This window comes from Larus michahellis, chromosome Z (assembly GCF_964199755.1).
Source record: "Larus michahellis chromosome Z, bLarMic1.1, whole genome shotgun sequence".
NCBI lineage: Eukaryota > Metazoa > Chordata > Aves > Charadriiformes > Laridae > Larus > Larus michahellis.
The window spans coordinates 4,644,909-4,670,498 of record NC_133930.1 but is presented as its reverse complement, the minus strand read 5'-3'; the positions used below and the strand labels follow the sequence as shown (position 1 = coordinate 4,670,498).

Sequence of the window (25,590 nt, the reverse complement as noted above, 5' to 3'; positions counted from 1 at the left end):
GATGTTTAACACTAGGAGTATATAAACATAAGAAATATTTTTTTTCAGGGAGGAAAAAGACATTGAACATACAAAAGGAACAACATTTTAGGAAAACGGTACCGTTTCACTGAATTAATTTTAATTAAAATGCAGTCGGAGGGATGTAAATTAGTTTCTGTAAAGTAATTTATTTTTGAGCAGAGGACCTGAATGCTGAATTTCCATCCTGCCTGCTAGGTAAACAGATGGGAGAGAAGAGTTAAAAAGTAGGGGCTTTAATAGAAGGGTTTTGGCCCCTGACGAGTAGCATTGCTACTGCTCAGAAATAAAAGAATAAGCCTAGTCTCTGCTTAGCTGTTACTGAAGGACTTACATATACCTCATTTAAATAGCTTCTAAAAAGAATGTGTTGTTTAAGTAATACTGTAATTTAATGTGCACAGTGAAATCCCAATAAAGATTTAGTGCCTTATGTTTTTATTAGTAAATTTTTGCTTAGGTTGTGCAATGATTTCTCTCACTCTTAGGATATTTTCTGTTATTCTTAAGCTAGAGGATCCTACAAGTTTCACGTTTGCATATTAAATCATCAGGTTCTGTAGCTGCTTTGTATAGTTTGATGTGATGCTTGTCTTGTTTTGGAATTACCTTGGGTCACGTTTGTGTGTTTGGCGAGCATGCTTGCATTGTTTATCATTCCTCAAACGGGTACAGAGCCTGTTTTTCTTGGAGTTTTAATTGGGGATTCCTGAATGAGCTCTAACTTAAAAATATAGATACCACTGCCATTTCTTATCGATAGAGTAAGATAATGAGTATGGCCTTCTCTTCTTGCTGCTAAAGTTTTTCCTGATAATCCCAAAGCCAATCATTTTAACCATCTTTTTGATGGATAGGAGGAAGGAGAACAATTTCCTTCCAACTTTGCCCTGTCTGTTTTTTCCCTTGGCTAGAATTAACACTAGAAATGCTGCCTGGACGGTGGCATCGTGCAATGGTAGTTGGTGGGAGGTTGATCAGCATCTCATGGGGATTACCCTGGTGATGTAGCTGTGTCCATCAGACCTAAGGCAGGGTGATTCCACCTCGTGTGTTAGCACAGCATTCACCTATCTCTTTGTGTTTGTGTCTTTGTGGTGTTATATTCTCTTCATTGGCATTTAGTGTGTTCTCCGACATTAGGCGGAGAGCTTTGGGCTTGGCTTCTTCAGATACTGCAAATCACTGTGTCAGCCTTTATCTCTGTTATCTTGTGTACAGTTTTGTCTGGTTTTAACAGTCCATTATAAAAGGGTTCAAGCATATAAGTAAAATACGCGTAATTATCAGGTTTACTAGTTAAACAGTAGTATTTTGGATCACAGCCTAACAGAACAAAACATGTTATTGTATAATGTTTTTTGACACCTTCAGTTGAATTCAAAACAGGAATTGTAAGGGAATTGGACTAATTTGGTTCGTTTATTAAAAAAAAAAAGACCTTTGTGACAGAATTGTCTGAGAATTCTAGAATAAAAATTATTTTGAAGCCAAAATTCCTATTATAACCTCAGTGAGTGTAAAATGTTATTTTTGATGGTAATACTGTTGGTTAATATTTGCTAATTCCTCCCCTGTTGTCATATCCAAGGGACACAATTAGAAAAGTTTTGTTTTCCTGAGTTAACATGCCTTATTAAACGATATTATGTTCTTACTTAATGATGTCTTATCAAATGGCCTCAATGTCTTTAAAGCTGGCTTCAGTCGTGCTGGGGGATCTGGAGGAGCGACCAGGGAAATTCCAGGATTGCTTGACAGGGGCACCGTGTGGGATAGGAACTGCATAGGCAATGTCCTGGAAGAGGCCATGAACTGCTTTGCCGAGATGCAGAGGCAGACAGAGGAGAAATTTCGCATGTGGATAGAAAAGCTAACCCGTCTTGACACGGATGAAGAAAGCAAGCAACAACTGGAGCCCAGGGAACCTAAAATTCAACTAGTTGGCCAAAGAATCCCCCCTACCACCCAGTCAGGGGCTTTCATACAGATGCCTGATAGCCAAGTACTTCCACAGCAGTCGTTTAATTCTTACATGGGCTATCAAAATGTCGATGCTACACTAGAATTTCCAGCGACTTTTAATAACAATTTTCCACCTATCTTTCCAGAGAATGGGAATATTGCAGAGCCTGACCTGAATCAATCATAAACTTACAAAAAAAAAAAAAAAAATCCGCTCTTTGCAATCTTGATGTTACTTTGGATTATGCTAAGAACAAGGTTTGCTTTTCTCTTCCTATATGTTTGTTTTGTTTTTCTCTTTTGGGTTGTATTACCATGGTATCATTTTTTTAATTCATAGACAGTATATATGTCGTTTAAAAAACCCCACAGTGTACCCGTGTGCATGTGCCAGCACACACATACAAACACCTTTAAAGGTGTGGGGGTAAACCACCCTAAGCTTTCATCACCAAACTTGGGAAAATGTAACTTAGAATCCTTGTTTAGATACCCCCAAATCAGTAGAGCTATGTTTGTTACAGTAGGAGCATTCAGAGTATTCGTCCAGATGCGCTTTTTGCATGTTAAAACATTTATATAAGGAAATAAGTTTTATATTTAAAGATGTAAAGTACCCTAGAGAACCAGGCTAGATACAGACCCGTAACTTTTTCTTAACTATCTGTTTACAAGTTTTGCAGCTTGAACATGTCACACAGTAGTTTTTTTTCTTCTTCCTTTTTAGGCAGAAGTAATAAATAAGCTTTTCCTAAAGATTCAGCTATATATAACAAATGTGCACGACTGGTTATTTTTTCTTTCTGTCTCCCATTTAGTAGTTCATTTTCTGTCCAGAGTTTTTATTAATGTCACTGCTGTGTTGCACATAGCATATTTATGGAAGCAGCTGTCTTACACTGTGTACACAAATACGCACATGTATACATAGAGATATATGTGTGTGTGTGTGTGTTCGGTTTGGGTGGAAGTCATCTCCTCTAAGTTTAGGTGTCTAGTTTGCTGTTCTGTGGATCTCCTTCTGAGTCAATGGGAAGAGATAAGCGCCTACAGAGCATACCTCCTGCCAGCATCTTTCTCTTCCATTAGTGGTCTGAACCTCCCTTACAAACAGTTTAGAACAGATAACTTTTGGCTGAAGTTAGGTGAGATGAATCACACCCAACACGCATGACCTGCGCAGAAAAAGCGCTGCTGCTTCCTTCTGTATATACGATCAAACCGCATCCTTCATGCTGGAATAAAAATAGTCGTGTCAGTCCGAAGATAAGCGGCCACCGGTGGATGGATTGAGCCATGGCACAAGAATTTAAAGGAAGGTTTGACGGTCAGATTAGTAAACACTGTGGTGGTCTGAAGGTGTGGGTTGCTGGCCTGGGTCAGCCAGCTGGAGCTTCTTCTGGACCATGTTTGAATGCCACTGAAAAGGTTATTTACTTGTGATAACGGGGAATGCCAGAACATTAGTTTCATTTAAATAATACAACAACTTGCTATTGTGTGGATTTTTTTATACTGATAGTTATCCCGAATAGGCAGGCTTGAAACTGTGATGTTTAAAGTAGGATTGATTTAAACTATATATTAGAAATCTCTATTTAATTCTTACTGGTATCATTACACACAGGGATTTTTTTGGTCACCTCTCCATTAAGGCCTTTCTTCATGTGAAGTAACTTCTCCGTAGCTACCAAAAATGTATATTTATCAACAGTTAGAACTTGCTAAAAGTTTCTAATTCAAATTAAAGTTCTAATAATGGAAATTGAAAGTCTTTACATAGGTATAGTTTAACTAAAGAGAACACTATAGGTCTCCTTTAGCGCTGATATTTTGCATTTTAAACCACAGTCGCGTTTTTTTCCGCCTAATTATTTCAGTATAATTCCTTTTCTTCCTGTTGGAAATAATCACTGTCTTCTGTAGATCTGGATTTTTTTCCTCCCTGAAGTCAGTGGGAGGTTTTTCCATCAATTTATGTGGAGGTTTGGATCAAACCTGTAACAGGAACTCAAGAAATGCTTTTTGTTATCAGCATAATACTAACAGTGGTGTTTTAACAGTATGCGATGCCTTCATTAAAAAAAAAAGAGTTTAGAGAGCTATGTTATTTTCAGAGTAACTGTTTGCAAGACTATGCAGGAGATAATTTTTAACTACTGGAATAAATTCTTTACAGATCACCTTCATGCATAATTTTGATACAGAGATTTTGATATGAACTTGTAAGAAAACTCCCTCGTCTGACATTGTGTGCATTTTTAACTTAACTATAGGTAAAAGTTAAATGAGTTATTTTCTGTTTGATTGCAATTTAATAAATTTGTCCTCATCTGTTTAAAATTTAAGATCCTTCAGGGAAGATTCTTTGCTGATACAAAAAAATCAGATCCTTCTGGCTTTCATAGATTTGAGATATATATATATATATACACACACCTTTATGACAATGATAAGAGCAGTGTATTTTAAAGCATGACGAGTCTTCCCATGCATGCAGAAGCAGCTTTTTGCAGTGACTGATTTCTTTTGATAAGAGTCACTTAACTCAGTATGTCTGTAAGCATGCCCTTAACCTTTTTTATAAAATAGTATATATATGGAGCAATTAGGTATTTCAAGACAAATTGTGTAAGGAGATCAGTTAAACATATTTATCTCTCAGAATGAAACAGACTTTTGCCTGCTGATCTCATAAATGGATGAAAACTTTATTAGGGATGTAGCCAGTGAAATTTCTGCTAGCTTTCAATGTTTGGTTAGGTAATCGCTTAAAAAAAAAAAAAAAAATTAATCGAAGTTATTCACTGTATTAATAGCTTAAAAAATTGGATTTGGTTGCTATAGGCAAAAATGAAAAACTGTCAAACATGTTTATCCATTTATGTTAATTGTTGGGTTTTTTTCAATGCAAGTAGCTGTGAATGTGAAAGAACAAGCAGAGGATTATAGCCGTTGAGCATACAGACATCAAAGCTGTACTCTTTCTAGGATAAAATTATTCCAAGGCACCCAGAAGACGGAGGGAATAGTTCATATTAGATATAATTTTAACTTAATTTCCCCACAAAAACTAGCTACTGTTAAGAACACCTGTGCAAGACCAATGGTTGTAAATGGTTTTGTAAATGGCAAATAGTATTTTGTTGGGTCGCTCTTTTCACTTAGCTCAAAACTGGAGCCAGATCCTCAGCTGTCATAAGTCATCTCCTTTGAAGTGAATTTATACAGTTTAATGTCTGCTCCATCAGCTCATTTCTCCTTCTCGGAGCTGAGAGGGGAATCCCACCTTTCTGTTGTTCAGGTGTAGTGTACCCTGCCTGATGAAGGATTTGGCAGGCTGGGCAGTTAAACAGGAGCATCTCTCTTCTTGCTTTCTGTTGTGAATGTGAAAGATGCAGAGCACTAAAGAAACCAACCTTCAGATACCAATATGAGTGCCGAGCCTGTATTTTAAATGTCTGCGTGACAGCCTTTGGCATCTCTTTGAGAAAACAGATTCCTAATACATAATTTTGGATTTTTTTATATTTTTTTTCCTTCTGGAAATATTTTTGCTATATTATATGGCCGCAGTGAAGTTTGTCATGATTTCTATTAGAAGCTCTTATTTTTCAAAGGGCTAGAAACTTTCAGGGAGTTAAAATTTCTTCAGCCGAAATTTTAACATAAATTTTAATCTCACCCATTCCGTATTTCATTAAAGCAGTCTCGCTTTATATAAGACTACTTTAAGGTTATGAGAAGGAAACTCTTCTACTTTCCAGACCAGAGTTGGAAGGTATGTTTATGCTCACATCTCAACAAATTACTTCAAAACCACCAAATTCAAAAAGTGGAGGAGAAATCAGTCAGAGTTTTGCACAGAGGTGGAGAATCACAGATGATAAGTTAGAATTATTGCTCTAGGTTTTATATCCCAGAATGGAGTAAAGAAACATTTTAGTTTCTTTTTTTTTTTTTTAATCTTACGGTTTGAAAGAGTTAAATGCATCAAGTCAGATCAGCTGGTGTAAACTGGTGTAATTCCAGGGAAGATGGTGCCGGTTTAAACCCAGCTGGCTTATTCAAGTTCCTATATTGCCATTTTTAATATTGAATTATATGTTTTCAGTATGGCAGCTGTTTGGGTAATTGAACACCCATGGGACTTGCTGAGACGGGATTTAGTAGCAGGTGAAACACAGCTATTTATTTGTTAGCATTTTTTGTGCAAGTGCAAAAGAAAGAAATCTTTATGTAAAGGCTCAATTTAAATGTCACTGAATGTCAAACTGACAGTTCCATAAATGAAAAATTAAAGGATCTGCTCCTAGAATCGGACCCTCTGTAGTAGGAGTCCCTGGAAGCCCAGGGGCTTTATTTAGGGTGCAGTGGTTTTGCAGGCTTTGGCCACAGGTTCTTCCCCAGGCGTTTGTGCTGCTTCCCTCTCTCGAGTGGGGCTGGGTAAGGAAGGTCGATAGGAAATTCCACCCTTCACACATCATTTCTTCTGAGGGTTTTGCTTCACATGCTTCTGAAAAAAAAAAAAAAAAATCAGGCTTTATTTAGGAAAAAGATAATTTTTTTAAGAAATTATTTACAACATTAAAGGCAGGGAAACTTTATTCAGTGTTTCTCTTGCAAAAAATAACTGAGCCAGGGAGGGGGGGTAAGCAAAATCCTACACCTTTCAGATATACTGTTCTTCAGTATTATTTTTACCAGTATTAGGACAAAACTATTCAGGCAGAAATATACATCTCTAATTTTTAAGTTCTCAGTGTCTTTTAGTGTTTTTTCAGGATTGTTACGTTGTTTTATCTGAGCTGCTAGAGTTAAGACTGGAGGACCAATCTTAACTTCAATGAAACGGGATTATATTTGGCAGTTATTTTACAAACTGAAACATATTTATTATCACTGATTTCTCTTGTTAATATATTTTGTTTCTTCCTGTATCCACATACTGTAAATCTCTTATTTCTAAAAGTAGTATTTCAAGGGCATTAATAAATTAAATCTTAGCCCTATTAAAAGCAGTAGAAAATCGCTACTAATTTCAATGGGGATAGCATTTCACCTCCTTAGAAACTGAAATTTTTCTGCAGTTTTTGGTCACCGAATCCTTCAGCTGATTTTAAGGGGAGTCTTTGCCTGATGAGTGTGTGTAAATCAGGCTAGTTGACTGGATTTTTTTTATTTTTTTTTTTAAATAATCGAGGTCTGCACTGTGACCACTGCAGTTACTTTTGGAAGCGTTGGAACAAATCCGCTGTGTAATTTGTACTGTGGAAGCTAAAATATTCAGGCTGATTGATAGAGATGGATGGTACCTTGCAAAACACGAAGCTAGAAACCGGCTCTTTCTCACAAATTTCGTTAGTCTCATCGTGTTAGATCAGCAAAACGAAGCCACATGGAAAATAGGCTTATTAAGTTAGATGCGATTTCAGAGTCTCGCGGACTGATCGAGCAGGGCCAGCAGAAGTTTTATATCAGGGCTGCACCAGTCCTTCCATGGGAAGATGCGGTTTTTACTTGCAAAAATGTGGTATTTTCTGGAGAGATGGGTATTGGGTGCATGTTTACCTGCCTTTTCCTCATGTAATTACATAGGGATTTTTCTTTTATTATTTTTTTTTTTCTTTAACTGTCATAGCTATGTAAGAGCAGGGTGTGATGGTTTCCAAAACCCTCCTGATAACGCTTTTGCAAGTAAAACTGGGGAAGAGATCTGGCTAATACATCTGCTTCCGTAATTAATAAATAATTGGGTGACATCAGGGAAAATAAATCCTATCATGAGATATAAAGTGCAGGCCACTTCCTGGTATTTTCAGTACATAGCCACGTTCCATGTGCCTTTGCTTAACGCACAACAAAAAAGACTTTATTATACATTTATATGCAATTTGGTAAAACAAATCCAAGGTATTTTCCATCTAGTCATCAAAAAGCCTGAAAGAATGAATGTTGATCAGCAAGACTTGAATTTTTGAGATCTCTTTTGATGTGACAGACTTAAAATGATCCAGTCTGAGAACACGTGCTCATTTGGTCATGTTGTTTTGATTTTATTATTTTATTATTACTGTTAAAAACAAAAAAAAACCACAAAAGCTTTACTGTGTGAAATGAAGGAAAATGTGAGGAAAGTGGATTCATGGATAACTTCTTGTTCACTTTATGATTTTAGAGAAAATGCTGTTACACTACTATTGTTTTTTATGGTATTTACAATGTATTCTTTGCTTAACCCTGTAAATTTTGAAATGTAACTACTGTAACCTGGAATAAATAAATAAACATAAATAGTAACAAAATGTTTCATGTTGCTAAACAACTTTAAAAGCGCACAGATCTCCTGTGCCCCATCCCCCTTTGGGAACTGTTTTAGGGGTCAGCTAGGTTTTGCCATTTGAACTGCACATACTTTAGGAAACCTCAGCTCTGGATCAGGTTTTAAGTAATACCAGGTTTGTATTTTTTATCTAAAATGAAGTGTCTGTTGCTTCAGCCCGTAGTCGTGGATATGAAGCCTTTCTGTTTGGATCAAAGTTACTGATGTAAAACTATTTTTGGCAAGTCACTTCAGATGAATCCTCTAGGTTTTGGCACACTAAATATGATTTTTTTTTTTTTAATTGTATTGATCATCTGATCTTAAAATTAGTATAGGTATTAAAAGTCCATTCTAAGTTTTGCTTAATCTCGAAGTAAATGGAGTTCTCCCTTAAATGTAAGGGCCAAGTGTAAACGAGGGCAGTCTTAGAACTTTTATTATTTTAAAATGTCTCAGTATTCTCTTTTGTTATATAAAAATAAAAGCAGTTTAGGTTAGAGTACTGAGTTGGAGACAAAGCGGTGCCTGTATCCACAGCAAAGGTGCAGCAGTGAGGCTGGACGAAGCCCCATCTCCCTGGGCTTGTGCAGACGTGGGCGCCTCTTGTTGCCTTTTTAGCTTTTGCATGTTTCACGAAAGCATTCCTAAACACTGTTTTTGAACTCCTCAATAATTTACCTGTTAAAAACAGCTCAGTAATTTGAGGGGAGGGTTATTTTCAGCGAAGCTGGGCTCCCCTGATTGTTAGCCTTGAGCAAATCTCTGCTTGCCTCAGTTTCCCCCGTAGTGTAAGGAGGTTAATAACCGCCTCGGAGCTCTTCGAGATCCACTAATGGAAAGCTTTTTATAAGAATAAAGTGCTGTAATTATTATTGCTATTATTATTGTACTTGTTCGGTATGTTTTAAAGTTTAGGGTGATATTCACACCTAAATAGGGCTCCACGTCCATTGCAAAGATACTGATGACTCCAGAGGGTGATTCAGCCCACCAAAATTAGGCTTTTAATTTTGAAATTATTACAATCGGGGATACTCCTCTGGAGATTTCAGTCTTTTTCCACTACTTGTTGAAGAAAAAATATAGCAAAGTTTAAATCCCATCCTTAAGGCTGTAATTCATTTTGGTGAACTTTAGCTGTGTAAAAGTTTGGTGCCTTCTCTGAGGTGGTCGTCTCAGCTCTTTCCGTTTGCTGGGGAAGGAGGGGAGATGATGATGCTCCAGGCTGCAATTTCCGGGCTGAAATTACTTGACCCTGAAGTTCCTCTCTCTGGCTTCAGTGGGAGGGAGTTTAGGGGATAAGCGTGGCCCTACGGGCCTAAATTTAAGAAAGCTAAAGAGAAGTAATGACTTAAAGGACTAAACTCCCCATCCAGGTTCTGCTAGCTAACATCTTTTTTGTCCTATGACAAAGTCCTGCTGTGCAGTGATACCCAGCTGCTGCAGTGCAAAGGTGACGGTGTTTCTTACAGGATCACTGCTTTTAACCTCCATGTGAAATTTTATGGTTGATTCCCCCTTTTTGCTTGTGTTGCTGTTACAATGAATTAAGGGGTAAGAGGAATGTGGATCTTACAACGCGGTTTAGACTGGTGAACATTGAGATGTGGCTCTGTGAAAAGCATGTGAGTGGCTAGCAGATAAGAAATTACTGACTTTTCTACACTGCAAGCTTAAAATGAAGATTGATATATGTGGACCTGGATTTGTGTGCATGTGGCTTCTCATTCAGTTGTCCTGAATGGAATTAGTTTTGATGAGCTGTGTAAACTAAGGGAGAACTGGACACTTGGAAATGCTGTCCTCATGATGACCTCTGCCTCTGAATTCTTTAAAAAAAAAAAAAAAAAATGCAGTCTTTGCCTTCTCCTGTTAACATTAAATGTCAACAGCTGTATTTTGCTGCTGGTACTTATTAACTTTCAGCCTTGTCTTTTTCAAGCATTTATTGCTTTAGAAATGAATTAAAGCTTATCACCAGGGAAATGTAAGTCTTCCAGCTACCTTGGCTTCTCAGAAGATGTGATGTTTTTTCTTAAATAAATTGTTTAAGTTACTGACCAGGGAACCTCCTAATTGTGCTACATTAAATTTTGATTCTGGCATGGTTTGTTTTGGTGTCTGTTTTTCTATCTGTTGAAATTTTGTTACAGTTGGTAATTCCAAGGAGTGGCTCTGTTGTAAAGAAAAGATGATGAGTTACAACTGTGGTTATAGTTAATCCTTTTACCTTTCCAACTTGAAAGCGTTTTTTCAGTCTTTATTTCCTAGCTGAAGCCAGTTGTCCTTATTTCTTGGTGCCATGCATTCGCTTTGCATCACATCATCAGATGATCATGTAGTTGGCCAGGGAAATATTATTTATTTCCAGATTTAACCCTTCCTGTCCCGTCCGTGTAGAACTAAAAAGGATTATTTTTTTTTTTATGCCTTTGCTGCAGCTTTCATCTAGTTGTAGTTGTCTACAACTTTATATATAGGGGGTTTGTGTTGCTTTGGGGTTTTTTGTTTGTTTTGTTTTTTTAAATGCACATAGGCATTCATTGCTGATTTCTTCTTTTATACATGTTGGGAATCCTAGGTTTTGTTGCAGCATCATCACCATTATCTTGGCCTTGTTGGTCAGTTACTGGTGATAGGTACAGATAACCCTGGTGTCAGGGCCCTTTCATTTCCAAATCTGATCCTGAAAGGCAAGGCTGAGAAAAGAAAAAAAAATAAAATCTCTGCTGTGATTGCTTTGTAAATAGGTAGCTTGTTTTTTCCAGATTGTTAAATTGGTGGCTATTACACTGACAAATATAATTACAGTGTGTAAATTATTTTGAAAATATTTTTGTCTGTTTGATGTATACTAAATTTAAGCTAAGTTATAAGGTGTGCTGTTTGGAAGTGTGGAAGATACAAGAGTGGAGCTACAGATAACAAGTTTATGCTTGTATTTCCTACTGATGAAGACTTTCACACAAGTTATTTCTATGGGTAGGTGATGAGAATATCACTCTGCATGTATATACATTTATTATACATTTTTGCATGATTATACATGTAGGAGTGGTACAATTTTGACTTGAGACTATGGGTGCCTTTTATCCAAATATAATTTTACTTGTGTAGACACGTTTATCTAAAATCAAATTTCGCTTCTCCTTTTGGAGACCTTAGTGAGAAGCGAGAGAAACAAAGGCCTGAAAGAACAGTACACAGCTCCTGAAATTTTAGATAACCTATTGAAAAAATGGTCAAATAGTCAATATTGTACTTGACCCTCGTATCTTCTGCACTCGACTGTTTATTTTTACAGATCACATTATATATGTTCACGCTGAACTCTGATGATAAGACTGAAAGAAAACATGCCTCTCATGATTCAGTCCAGTTGTAACTTATGCATGTAATTTAATCATCAGCTTTCACAAATAATTAACTGAACATCCACCGAGCTTACTTTTGAACTTGGTATTCCATTATTTTGTAATTGCCTTTTAAAAAGACAAAGATTGCCTTTCAGTTAATTATCAGGACTTCTTTTCAAGTCGTAATCATCAGTGTTTCATGTTGCGAACAGTTTGGTCTTTAATACATTGGCATTTAACTACCCATTTATTTTTGTCGGGTCTGTTTTAAGTTTGTAATATAACATTGTTTTATGAAATTGTTGTTTTGGAGGCAGGTCTGATCGGAAATATTTTTTAATTTCTTCATACCTTGTTGCAAAACTGATCTTTAGTATGACTTAAGCAATATGGTCGCTCTTTAATGAAGTGTGTTGCTAAACACAAAATAGGCGTTTCTTAAAATAGTGGGTTCAATTATGTTTCAAGGACCAAGTTACCAAAACAAAAAGCCCCACCCCAGAAACCTCAGTAGAAATGGCTCTTCAGAGAGCTAAATTTGAAACTTTTTGTTCATCACATTCTTTCTGTCTTCAGCAGCCACTTAACACTCCTAAAAGAAGCCAATCTTTCCTGAAAAGTCTTTTCATTTTGTTCTTTGTGATTTCTAAAGATTTCTTCAGTCCTTTTGTAATTCTGAAGGTCCTGTCTTCCTAAACATGTTACTAGTTGATGATTGTTTTATATTATCCCATAGAAATTATACTCTCTCTGTATCGTACCCATAACAAAAAAGTCCTGCAGACACTCATCTGCCAGAACCTCCTTGGAGTTAAAGAACCGCAGCTGAGCTTTGGCCCCACCTGTTTTTCTGTTTCATACTCGTTTTTGTGTATGAAGTCTTGGCCCAAAGTAAGTTTTGATTCTGGCATTTGGGGAGTAGGAGCTCCAACCGCTTTCATCCACTCTGAGTCGATAAGCTATAGCTGAGACGAGGCATTTGAGTTAAAATGTGCATCCTTTCAGGATTACAATATTTATCCGTTCTCTCTTTGCTTCCACATTAATTCTTGTCTTGAATATGACTTTTTTTCCCAATGCTGTTTGTAGCATGCATTCCAATTATAAGTGATTTTCATTCCTCACAAAGAAAATAGTCCATCCTAACAAAATAGACCAAAAATAGCCTTTTGCTGTTCCTCAAGAATAGATTTCAGAATCACGTAAGCAATTTTCTCTCCTCCTTTGCCCCTTCACTTTGGTGGCCAAAAATGCATATGGTAGTCATACTGAATTAAAAGCATATTTATCACTGCACATTACAGTTTCATTTCTTGTTATTCTTGATCTTAAAAAAACAACACCAAAAAACATTGCCATTTTGAAAAATTCCCCTGTCCTTGACAAGTAAATGTTATGTAAGGAAAGTTGTCTTAATGTTAAATTTATTATTACTGGATTAGTTAGATCAGAAAGTTAGTTTTATTCAGTCAGCCCTAAAGTAATGTGAGCCATCACTTGAGTTTTGTAAAATTCCCTAGTTAAATATCTTGTCTTGCCAAATTTAATGTCCTGTTACTTACTATTTTTTATTTTAAATTGCAGTTTTTATCCTTTTAACATTGTAAATGTAACATCGTCAGATATGGAGATGTTTGTGTGTTAATGTAAAAGATAATACACAAGTAACTGATACATTGATAAACGTGTTTTTCTTACATTTGTGTTTTCTGTGTATGCAAGGGTTAAAATGTCTCTGTAATCTCCGACAACGTTCATTAACTCAAGTGTAATAATTCATGTAGTTCATAGCTCTTTAAGAGCTTCGTGTAGGAGATTGGGTTAATCCTTAAACAAATTATTTGTACTTCTGAAGGTGTCTTTCACAATATGCTGACTTCTAATACGTGTTGCTTTTCTCTCCTTCTGCAGATGGACCTCCAGTTGTAGCTCATTATGATATATCGGACACAAACTCAGACCCAGAAGTGGTAAATGTGGACAATCTGTTGGCGGCCGCAGTAGTTCAAGAGCACAATAATTCTTTGGGAAATCAAGATTCGGGATCTACCTGGAGAACCAGAGGGCTGATAGATGAACTGAGTGCTGATACAGGTTTGTTTAAATTCTCTTCCTTTGACATTTGTTCCAGCACATCTCAGTTGATGTCTCTCCCTTTCTTGCTTTTAGTATTTTTGTAGTTTATACAGCTTTAAAAGCTCCCTCTGTAGATTTTGTAATAAAGCAGTACAGATGCTTATTAAAATAAGGTCTGACATTTATTCCAAAATACAACTGATAAAAATTGACAAAGATTCCTGCAATGTATTTTTGACACTAATTTTCTTAATTATTTTTTCTCCTCCTTTTCTCTCTAATTACTTCTTAGAACTTGGGTCTGGGGTTTTGGTGGTGTTTTTTTTTTTTTTTTAAATGAGAGTGAGCTAAGCTTATTACTGAATGGTTGATTATGACAACCTATGCCAACAGCTAGTAAACCGATCATAATCTCATTTTAAGTATTGTCATCATCTGTGTATGTCTTTTTTGTTTGCCTCTGTTTCTTTAAAATACAAGTATTAATTATTGACATATTCCATCTGCATTTCTAACATACTTTAGAAAACAGGATGGAGCAGCAGCAGATAAAGATGAAAGGTGAAAAGGTGCTGGTAAGTGGGCTTAGCATCAAGAGATGGCACAGAAATTTCCTTCAAGAAAGCAAGAGCAGGGATGCTGTGGAAGAATTCAGAGAAGTTCATGTAGCTCATAAAATAGTGTTCAGCTTCACCAAGTGCTTGCAACTCTTCATTAACAAAAGAGTTAAACAACAACATGAAATGCAACTGTTTTGGGTGCAGAGAGCTAACAGAATATTTCCTATCAACTTCATCCCATAGCTTTGTATGCTGACATATTGCCTTCCTTTCCACTCATCCATGTTCATATTTTTAGCTGCATAGGACACGGAGTTTTGCCTGCAGTGGTGGAGCACGGCAGGTTTCTTGTTTCACACTCTGTTTTCCAAACGTAAGCCTGCCAAAGGGCACCTACGTTGGAAATGTCCTGGTACCTCTGAGCCACTTCTCAGCGTCTAGAAGGCTTAAAGAAATACAAGTATGTGGCAGATTTTCGAAGAAATGTTCCACTATAATAGTGGAATATATTTTATATTTATATATATTATATATATTTATATGAAATATAGTGGGCAAGTTCAATATGAGAATCTCTGTTGCATTATTTTCACTGTGGCTGGATGTCATTCCAACCACTTTGAAGCTCTCTGGTGTTTTCCAAGCTCACAGGATAGCAGCTGGCTGATAGTTAGCTATTTGACCCTTAATAAACCCCACTGCTTTATAAAGTCATTTATTAAATGATTAGAACAGCTGAAGTTAATACTACTATATAGCACTAATGGATTGGTACTTCAAAAAGATGTAAGGAAATAAAAAGTAATGTTTCTTACCAAGCTTTCTTCCACTTCTCTGGTTACGAGTACAAGGCTGTGATGCAGGTAGAAATTTGTCCTCCTTCCTCCACCTATATCCAAGGGGACTTGCAAGGACGAGGTTACCAGGTAAAAGAAAACTAGAAAACTTCAAGAAGCTTCTTCCTCCCTGATGCTATGGGAACGTGTCCAGACAAATTTGCTCCTGGTCCTTTGGCCATTTCAACGTCTGAAAGGATGATTCTTTTTTCCTTCCCACATACACCTTGCCCCAGAGCCCCGTAGCCTCCGTAAGCCTCTGACTGCACATTTGTCGGTACTGGCCTTTTCTAACCATGTCTGGGATTGCACATTTGGAAAGCAGAGTCTTCAATCTTACATCTTGTTCCCAAATTTAATCTTCAGTCAGTATCTAGTTTAACAGGCCATTAAATGATGTGTTCCCATGGGAAAACACCACCGCCAGCTTTTATCCAAGTGAAAAATCTTATTAGGACACGCTACCATATCTTTGTGCATGGGCAAATATTTGGGGCTGTTTTGCAAGCCCTGATTTTGTAGGGCAACAAAACATCTCCCTTGGGCGTCATCCTAATGTTCGTGCAAAGAAACTAACAGCATAGGCATGTTACTAGGCATGAAATTTGTATGGCCAGAGGCTGTAAATCTATCTGTATGCTATAATCCTGATTTACACTCAGCTACTGTTGCAATATTTACTCTGCTAATCATGGTTTCTCTACTGCTAATTACCTTTTTGTTGTCTGGACTTAAAGCTATGGTAATATACTTTCTGGGGCTCTCATTTATGCATCTGGGCATTCATTTTGGGGCTATTTAAGAGCTGGTTTCCTTTGCCCCTCTGCCAGACATTGGCCTGTCTGGCAAAGGGTGCAGAATGGTGGTTGCACCAGGGGCAGTTTAGGATGGATATTAGGAAAAATTTCTTCACCGAAAGGGTTGTCAAGCATTGGAACAGGCTGCCCAGAGAAGTGGTGGAGTCACCATCCCTGGAGGTGTTTAAAAGCTGGGTAGATGCGGTGCTGAGGGACATGGTTTAGTAGTGGATGTGCCAGTGTTGGGTTAATGGTTGGACTCGTTGATCTTAAAGGTGTCTTCCAGCCATAATGATTCTATGATTCTTTGAATCAAGGGTAAAGACCGATGCTGAGAAATACAAGATAGAGTCCTAGTAAAAATATCTATATACATACAAAGATAGTTATGTTTATAAACTACATCATTAATGCAGCATATTAAGGCAGGTTGATATCCATGCCAGTTTGCGTGAATCAGTGGCCATGCCTGTGCTGTAGCAGCAGTGACGCTCAGGAGCGGGGCGATGCCAGTCACTGGGGCAGTGATGGCCTGAAGCTCCTGGTTTGCATGGCCAGCACATGAATCAAAACTTTGGAGCACTCCCGTTTCATGTTTCACACTGTGCCCAGACGCTTCTATTAAAGAAATATCCATGACCTATTTTGGGGACTTTCTGTCAGCCAGTGATATTTGCCAAGAAACGTTCAGCTGATCCATAATGTTAGGAAAAGTCTGCCTGGGCTATTGATTTGTTTTAAGTTCAGCTGACAAGTCTTCTATGTCTTTTGAGGTGGAAACTCCTCCTTCGAGTACATGGCAGCGCACAGGTTTCCTTCCCTTGCTAACCCTCATCAGATGTTGCACCAAGGATCTTCGCTTCCCAAAACCTGATCATACAGTATGGTCTCTGGCCCTCTATTTGCATCTTTTCCAAGAACTTTAATCAGTCTCTGGAAGGTTTCCATGGCACTTGTTTTAAGCTTAATTTCTTCTCTGTGTGTCCTCTTGATGTACCTGGGGGTATAATCAGTTCTGCATGTTCACACGCCTTTGAAATTCAGTGGAGTGTTACTGCATCCTCCTCCTCTCATCTTTGAAGAGGTATCCAGTCAAACTAGATATACGGAATGCATTCATCTAATCTCAAATTTCCTGCTCGACAAATGATTCTTCCCCTCTGTCATACAGCTGAGTGAGTGGTTTCTGAGAAGTAGGTAGTCTCATCTGCTGTAGGGCTGCCCAGCATCCACCGGGTTACTGCTAGAGATAGTACAAGTAATCTTTTTTTTAGTGGCAAAAAAAAAAAAAAGTATAAGTTATCCATGTCTCATTGAAATCTTGCTTTTTTTAATTGAATTTTTAAATATCTTTTTTTTTTTTCTGTGAAACAAATAATAATTTTGTCTGGTTTGTGTTTTCCATGCAAATATTATTTAATATGTCACAACACAGCTTCACTAATTGTGGTGGAGGACCTTCTTTGCAGAAAAGGCAAAATCTGCCACCCTTGGTGTGAATATTTAGAGAGGAGTTGTTCGACAGACCGATGAACTGAGGAACTGTAATAAAAAAAGTAATAAAAAATGCTGTATATGAAACTTATGAAAAACAGATTATTTTTTTCAAGTATTTGTAATAATGTTAGAGCAGATGTGTGAAGCAGCGTGACCAGAAACTGATGGGTTTGTTGTTTGTTTTTTTTATTGACGGGCTTCCTCTATTTAAAAAAAAAAAAAAAGAAAAAAAGAAAAAATATTAATTTTCTTTGGTGTGTGTAATGTTTCTGTCCAGCCTATAGGCTTTGTTTGCCACGGTATCACTGAGTTTGATTTACTGATGATAAATTGTCTTGTTTCTTTATTTCAAAGATGTTTAGGCACAGTCTCTTAGCATTGTTGTAAAATAACAGCTGGAAAGCCTAATTACGTCAAGTGTTCTTGATGTAGTAATCGGGCTTTGTTCACATTTGTGTGATAACACCATCACTAGAGCTACTGAGACTGGATAAATCCAGTGATTTCATCCCATATCAGGTGATGAACTGAAAGTTGGATAACTTGATTCAATAAAGATTTTCCAATTTCAGTCTTTTTTTCTTAGCTTGGGAAATGCCTTTTCCAGCTGATTTCTGAGTTGTGTAAGCTGTTAAATGTTGCCTGTATTTGCATCTTCCCCATCTGTAGGTCGTTTGGATCCAGGCTTCCTTGCAAGTGATAAAACCTCTCCTGGTAACGCACAGATCAATGAAGAAATTAATATTGCCTCTTCTGATAGTGAAGTAGAGATTGTTGGAGTTCAAGAACATGCCAGGTATTAATTCCTTTTTCTTGCTCTAATATTTCTTTCATCTTATCAGAATATCTGTATTACCAAAATTAATAAAGAAAAAAACCTGCTGCCTAACTTCCACTTCTGTAGTTATCCATTCATGGCTGGCAGCAAACGTTGCACTTACTTACTTTTTCTAATCTGCTGATCATAGTGATATCAAAATGTGTCTTTCTTTAGAACATTATCAGCTTGATAATTACTGAGATCGAGTTCGTGACTTGATGTCAGATGTTAACAGACTAAACATACGTAGTATTAAAATACCGAACATTGAGATACCAAATTTATAGACAACAGGAACATTATTAGGAATTCAGATTTTAAGGGCATAGTGTGAATATGCAAATACATGAACAAAAATACTTATGTGGGTTCTTGTTTCCTTTCAAAGTATTCACTTACTTTAAGCATGTAATCAGCTTCCAGTTTATTTAATTAGTAGTTTAATCAGTAGTTGTAAAAATACTACCAACTTTTCAGTGGCTGATGTCATAAGATAGCCCCTTTAGATTAAAAATTATGAATCCTTGTTTTATTTCAAGATACAAGAGAGTTCAAACCCCCAAAGAAGATGAGGGTAAGGAAGCTGGAGGTTTCTCTTGAGCTCAGATAGAAAGCTTTCCAGCTGTGCCTCAGCTGTTATTCTTGACAGGCGTTTTTTGATGTTACTTTTCATCTTCAGTCTATGATCTTTCCATGGCTTAAGGTATTATGAAGCTGTTGAACAAGACTGGCATTTTCATATAGTGAGGAGGGTTAATTTGCTAGAATAAAAAACAAGTCAAAACAAGCATACAGACAAGCTTTTTTTAAAACTAGTCTGCTGCCTGGAGGATGCTTGGAGGCAGAAAAGGGGCGTGAGGAACAAGGAACAAGAGCTGTTCCTTGTTGTCCCTTCACCGCATCTTCTTGAGGAAGGTGGAAGGTGTGCAGTTTCCCAGGCACACTCCAGTGCAGTTGGATGGGAAAAAAGGAAATTTTAAGGTGCTGAAGGAAGAGAGATTTAGTCTTTGCTTTTAGAATAGTGAAGGTACTTGCATGGCTAACTCTTTCAGAAGTTAACTGATTCCTTAGGAAGTAGCTCTCCTGGCTGTTCACCCAGCAAACCCAGGGCTTGGAGGATCTTTGTCCAAATGATAAGCAGCATGGACTCATCCTCCACTACTAGTTTGTGTAAATCTGTCTAGCACTACGTACACGCAACCCTGCTGCTTGAGGTTCCTGTTCAAAAGCTTTCGGTGCTGCTTGCCTCGATAATATTTACCACGTAGAAGAACGGAAATGTTAAGTAAAGGCAGAGTTGCTGTTTAAAATGAATTTTAGTAGATAACGACCAAAATAATTCCATCGAAGACAGACACAAAGCACACTTTTGTGCTTTTCCTCTGTTCGCGTAACCATCTCCCACCTCCCAAGGACTGGTTCCTACTGGCTCCATTGAATACTCACGCATTTCAGCTGTTCAAATCCTATGAGAATTTTATTCCTCTTGCAGGTCTAAGCTTGCAGTTATGAAGTATTGATGGGCTTCTGACAGGGTTGTCGTTTGGAAAAGGTTTAGGTTTCTGATCAGTATTTTTTTTGCGTGCTTAGTTAGTCTGGTGTTTGGATTCAGTTCTTTTGCTCACACCGTTTTTTATCGTGCTGCATATTCCGTGTCGTTGTTGGACGGGCGTGAGTCGTGAAACCCTGGAGTTTGTCCATCATCTGTAGTTTTCCAGATTGCTGGCGAACTGATGGTATTGCTCATCATTGGAATATTACTTGGCATCTAATTAGGACACCAACTCACATTTTTCAGTTTGTTTAATTTTTGTCCAATAGATTTATTTTTTTTAATCATGCATGTGTATAAAACAGTCTTCCTCTGTTTTTTCCTAGTTTGTTTTTTTTTCCCCCTCCTTTTTTGGTTGCCTTTACTTGGTATCTTCCCTTGGCTACTGATTGGAAAGCATGTTCCCTAAGGTAATGTTGGATCAAACGTTTTGCTATTGGCTGTTCATGTGACTTGTTTGAGGATAAACACTTTTATTTTTGCAAGGTATCATTTCTGTGAGATAACTTACAGCTTGCCTTTTGTTATCTTCAGGGACAAAAGTTAGTATTAGCTTTGCCTAAGCATTGAGGACCGTGCTATATCAGAACGATGGAGCATAGTCACTGAGACCGAGCACTGTATTTAGTTTGCCTTGGCTATGATCTTTTCTTGTCAGTTATGCTTAAAAATATTTCTTCTGAAAAGAAAGCTGTAGGAAAAAAAAGTGCGCTATTTTTGTTAGAGTCCCAGTCTCTTGTTACTAAATCTTTGTAGATACGTACTTAATGTATTTTTAAGTCTGAAGAAGTAATAAAAGAAGTAATTCTGAACATCTCATCCAAAACTAAATAGTGTATCTGGGAAGGAAATGAGACATTTATATTCAGAGAAGTTAAAGCTCAGAAAGTGAGATTTTTCATTCTATTTCTTGAAACCCTATCTCTAACCAGAGCCAAGAGAGATAAACATAACCTAAGTCGTTTTGGAGGAAACAAATTTCACTACCGCAAATTAAAACAAATACAATGTAAATGTCAGGGATATTTGACCAGTGCAGAAAACCTGGGTTCCTGAAATACGGCACACGTGTCTTCCCAAAGGAACGGTAAAAGGTTACCCCAGCAGCCAAACATCTCCTGCTTAAGTACACAGCCACCACCACTGCTCACGAGAGCAAAACAACTTTCGGAGCACGAGGGATAAAGTTTTACTAGCACTCGTTTAAGATTCACACTTGGGAATGGAGCGATCACCTTAAAGACTTCAGTAAATTCCTCTCATCACTTCATTATAGAACAGAATTAGTCTGTCTCTCCTTTCGTGTTTTTTTTTTCTCTAATTATTAATTAGCTTGTACTTCAATTGTCATGTATCTATTATGAATATAATGGGTAAAAATACTGTGCAAATAGGTGGATGCGGACCTCGCTTCAGCAAGGCACTTGAGTTGTGTGCTTGTCTTTAAATACATGATTTAGTGTCATTGATTGTAATCACCACGAGCTTAAATGTTTTGCTCGAGTGGGGCTGTACTGTTATCAATGAGAGTTTCCCAGCATGCTTGTAATTTTTAGTGAAGACGACCAAGGAAAAAACAAGTGTAATGGCTGTAGTAATGTAATTACAAGCCGTCTCTTGTAATTATTGTAATGAAAGTATCATTATGTCCTTATGAAACATGGTTTTGATTTCAAATAGAAAGATGGCTTTTCTCTTTGTCCTATCAAACCTCACTTAAATATTTTTTTCTCTGTTTGCAAGTCCAGTGGGTAAAACCGCAGAGCAGGAAACTGCTGCTGAACCGCGCGTGGTGCCACACGTGATGGGGCAGGCTCCTTCGATATCTTTGAGATCCATGTGCATATTTTGTAAGGAATCTCACTTTACAACCACTGGCAGAATTCAGTTATTGAAAATAATTTAATCACCACCAGCACCGCCCCGAATTTACATTTAAAGTTTAGTCTCAGCTTTGCGTACTGGGTATGTAAGATGCCATGGACTCCACAAATGGAAAATCCAGGAGGATGTTTTGGGGAGGGACATGTTAACAAGATGCCTAAGTGATAAACCACTGCAGCTAAGAATCTTGTGCCTGAATTCAATGGTACCTTTAATCCTTTGTGACTGTTTTTTTTTTTTTTGTGCCTTTTACAGGTGTGTGCATCCCCGGGGAGGTGTGATTCAGAGCGTGTCTTCCTGGAAGCATAGCTCGGGCTCACAGTACATTAACGCCCAGCAAACGCAATCATGGACAGCTGTGACTCCCCAGCAGAACTGGTCCTCGCCCTCAGAAGTAGTAGACCTCACTTTGGATGAGGATACCAGGCGCAAATATCTACTGTAATGCAGTGTCACTGTGTTTCTGTCCCCACCCCTTCTCCCCTTGGTGGCACAGAAGTTCGTTGTTAAAAGGTTTGGCTTCAGAAGCCCTGTTCCTGGCATTACGAAATTCGAAATCATCAAGTTTTTCCTTTTCTTAAGAATGTAGTATAATTTCAATATCATTTAAAAATGGTTTTGCCTTCTTAAAGGAGGATTCCTCCCAGAATTAAAAGCCAATAGCTCCAAATTTTTGACACACATCTACAGTTACTAACTTGGGTGTTAATCTGAAGAAATAACTGCAAGTTTATGTCCTCCCGCCCTTTCCCACCTCCAGCTTACAGACCATTTTTAATTTATCAGTATATTGAGTTTTATTAGTAGAAGTTAGTGTTTTGCTGTGTGAGCATCAGTGATTTTGAGAAATGCTGTGTCCTCACTGATTTCAGTGGAACTGGGGGTATTCAACACTTCCGACAATTGGGCCAAGAGTATTTATACCTGAGCTGATTTGGTTACGTTACCAGCAGGAGGGACTGTCTTTAATACAAACGGCCCATAACATATGCACTGAACAGCTTTTAATTAAAGGATTTTTATTTTCAGTATAATTTATAGTTTACACTCTTTTCAGTGCTGAGTCTTCTGTCTACTTGACTACTGTGTGTCACTGATCATTTCCCACAGCTTGTTAATGGTTTAAAATAGTAATACTAGTGACTTACAGCTGCTGACTATTGCAAAAGCACAAGAAAAAGTCATAAAAAGGCCCAGCATCCCTCTCCTTTTTAAATACAGCTGAACTTTTTCACCTGTATCCGAGTCTTGCCTGGAGTTGGAGAAGGAGAGAAAGGAAACATTTTGCTCCTGCTCCTCGTATTTCTGCTGTTGCTTATTTGCTTCATTGACCATCTCAAAAATAAAAGAGAAACACCTCGCAAGGCCCCAGCCTGGCAAAGCACTTTAGCAGCTGCGCAGCGTTCGCTGAAACTCATGGGGCCATTCAAGTGCTTAAAACTCTGTCTGAAAAGATGTTGCAGGATCGGGACTTAAGGTTGTGATTTTATATTTTTTTTTATTTTTTTTTTTTTAAAACTAGATCTGCACCATTTTCCTGGCTTTAGGCCATGTCTCATCCTAGTTTTGCAGTTGTTTTCAGGGTATGATCCAGGAAAGACTTTCTACCAGAATATTTAACCGAAATCAGTGGAACTACTTACTTTAGCAGGCTGTAGTTTCTGTAGTGTATGTGGAAATTCCTGCCCCTCATCTCTCATTTTGAGCCTTTCTCAAGGCAAAAACCAAAGATTAGATTTTAACAAGATTATGTTCACTTTAAATGTCTATTGTGCAATTAAAATGTTCCTTTGTATTCAAAATATTTCTAGTGGGAATTTTGTACAGCTCTCTCATCAGATTTTTTTTTTGACATCTAAGGCTGAACGGGGGTAGTCAGGACATGGGAAGTCCTGTTTTCTTTTTGTGTTGGCTGGTTTCTGGATTTATTTGGCTCCCGCTAATTTTATCTGTGGGCAAAAGAAAAAATAAGTAAAATCACCTACATTGTCACATAACTCAATGGAAAAAAAAAAAAACAACCACCCAGCAGCGGTGGTATCATTAGTAACAAACAGCTTTTTCTCTAATAAGCAGAACGGTTATGACCGCGCTTTACAGAACAACTAGGCAAGGGATTGATAGTCCAATTTCAAGCTTTTTGAAACATTGAACGTAAGTGTGTTGCATGGCCAGAAAAATGTATGTGGTGCTTCTAGTGACCGATTTCTTTCTCTGGGGGTGGGCGGGAGGGAGCGTCGCAGTACGGAAAAGCCCCGTCCTCTGCGGGGCACCGTCAGTAGTGGCTGTCGATCTTTTCTCCTTGTATTTTAATCGCGCAGCTCAGCCGTCGTCTTAGTGGGGTAGCACACATGCTGTAAAGGTAACTTTGGAACAGTGATTTAGTGCTTTTTCATAAAGTCTTTTAAAAAAGATCAGTTTCGAAGAAAGTTGCAGGGACCCATTTGTAGTCCTTCCGTGAAAAAATCTTGGTTTTCAGTTTGTATATGATGTGACTTCCATGTATATATAAAAACGACTGCGTCCTAACCAGACTTCCTCCAATTGTGCACTGTGTTTGTTTAAACAATTCATGTATTGTAGTCAGATGCAGGTTTTCTTTTCTTTTATTTAAAACACTACATATTTTCTCTTATTCTTAACAAATTTGAAAGGGTAGTGATCCGAAAACCGCAATCACTGGATAGCTAGGAAGCGGTTTTGTTTTGTTTTTCTGTTGGTTTTTTTGTGTTTTTTTTTTTTGTTTGTTTGTTTGTTTATTTTTTAAAGAGAGCAAAAGGTGCCTGGGTGGTTTTGCTCTTCTCAGCAGGAAAGAGAAACGTTAGCCATTGTATGGCTAAGAACCAATGCACTTGGGGGCCTGATCCAGAACCCACTGGAGTTGACGCGGGACTCTCCATCAACTTCAGTGCGCATTGGCTCGAGCCCTTCGTGGTTTAGCAGTTCCTTAGTTGCCGGAGTGTGAACTTGGAATCTTCTGTAGTGAAGACAAATCATTGCTTAGAGTATAAATGTTTAAAACGTGCAACTCTAGTTTAAAAAAATCTGATTCTTCTTAACACTCATTGTTTAGTTCTCATTTTCCATCTAGTATTTAATGGTCTTTGGAGAAAAAAATAATAATAAAACAGAGTGTTATATATCTATATAAATATATATATTTTTGGTGCAAGATGAGACCTTCTGTTTTTTGAAACAAGTCTGTAGCATAAAGGTTAAACTATTTTAAGACAAAATAAAATAGAGTGTATTATTTAAGCAGTATCAGCTTGTTTGGGATTTTCTTTCTCTCCCACTTTCGTTCCGTTCGCTTCTGTTTGTCACATAAATAAAGCCTTAAACTCCGGGAACGGGTTACAGCTGCCCAAATTCAGCACTGTTCCCTGCGATGGGTTTTGAACGTAAATGGATGTAAACGTGATTTCCTGACCACAAAAGCTTGCTCTTATCTCCCTGGGCAGGGCAGGAGCCGCCTCTTCCTCCCCATAGAGCTGCAGGGGGATGCACAGGCAGCAGCAGCGACCGGCCGCTGCCCACCGTGCTCCGCAGCATCCCTTCCAGGGAGGTGGTTTCTGCACAGCTGCCATCTCCCCACGCATCACAGTCCTTCAGCTGCCCCAGCGACCTTCCTGCCAGCGTTTCTCCCACCGCGTCCCCTGTGTCCCATCCTCACAAGCTGTCTTCTGATGGTCAGCAACAGCATTTGAGTAAGAGACCACTTGGGTTTTCTCATGTGGCCAGGTAGCGCCAAGAAGCTCCGATCTACTGCAGTTTGAAACAGATGTGTAGACCAGCTGCGAAGTTCTGGGCAGGCCCTCGCTGATGACAAGAGGTGGTGGACGGCCTGTGGAGAACCACTAAATTATACCAGCTGCAAGTAAAGAGAAGGATGGTAAGCATA

General features: G+C 38.0%; 1 protein-coding gene across 3 annotated transcripts in view; it reads left to right on the top strand.

Moving 5' to 3' along the window:
• ARK2N (arkadia (RNF111) N-terminal like PKA signaling regulator 2N) overlaps positions 1-24,953 on the top strand; it is a 45,672-nt gene extending 20,719 nt beyond the window's left edge. The window contains exons 3-5 of one of the 3 annotated variants that reach the window (XM_074570356.1): positions 13,579-13,761; positions 18,103-18,229; positions 21,945-24,953. In XM_074570356.1, coding sequence (XP_074426457.1) covers positions 13,579-13,761; positions 18,103-18,229; positions 21,945-22,134 — 500 coding nt within the window. In that variant the 3' untranslated portion in view covers positions 22,135-24,953. Of the gene's footprint in view, positions 1-1,718; positions 10,453-13,578; positions 13,762-18,102; positions 18,230-21,944 lie in introns of those variants that run through there. The other 2 variants (XR_012584940.1, XM_074570357.1) reach the window with 2 other exon arrangements.
• The last annotated feature ends 637 nt before the right edge of the window (positions 24,954-25,590 follow it).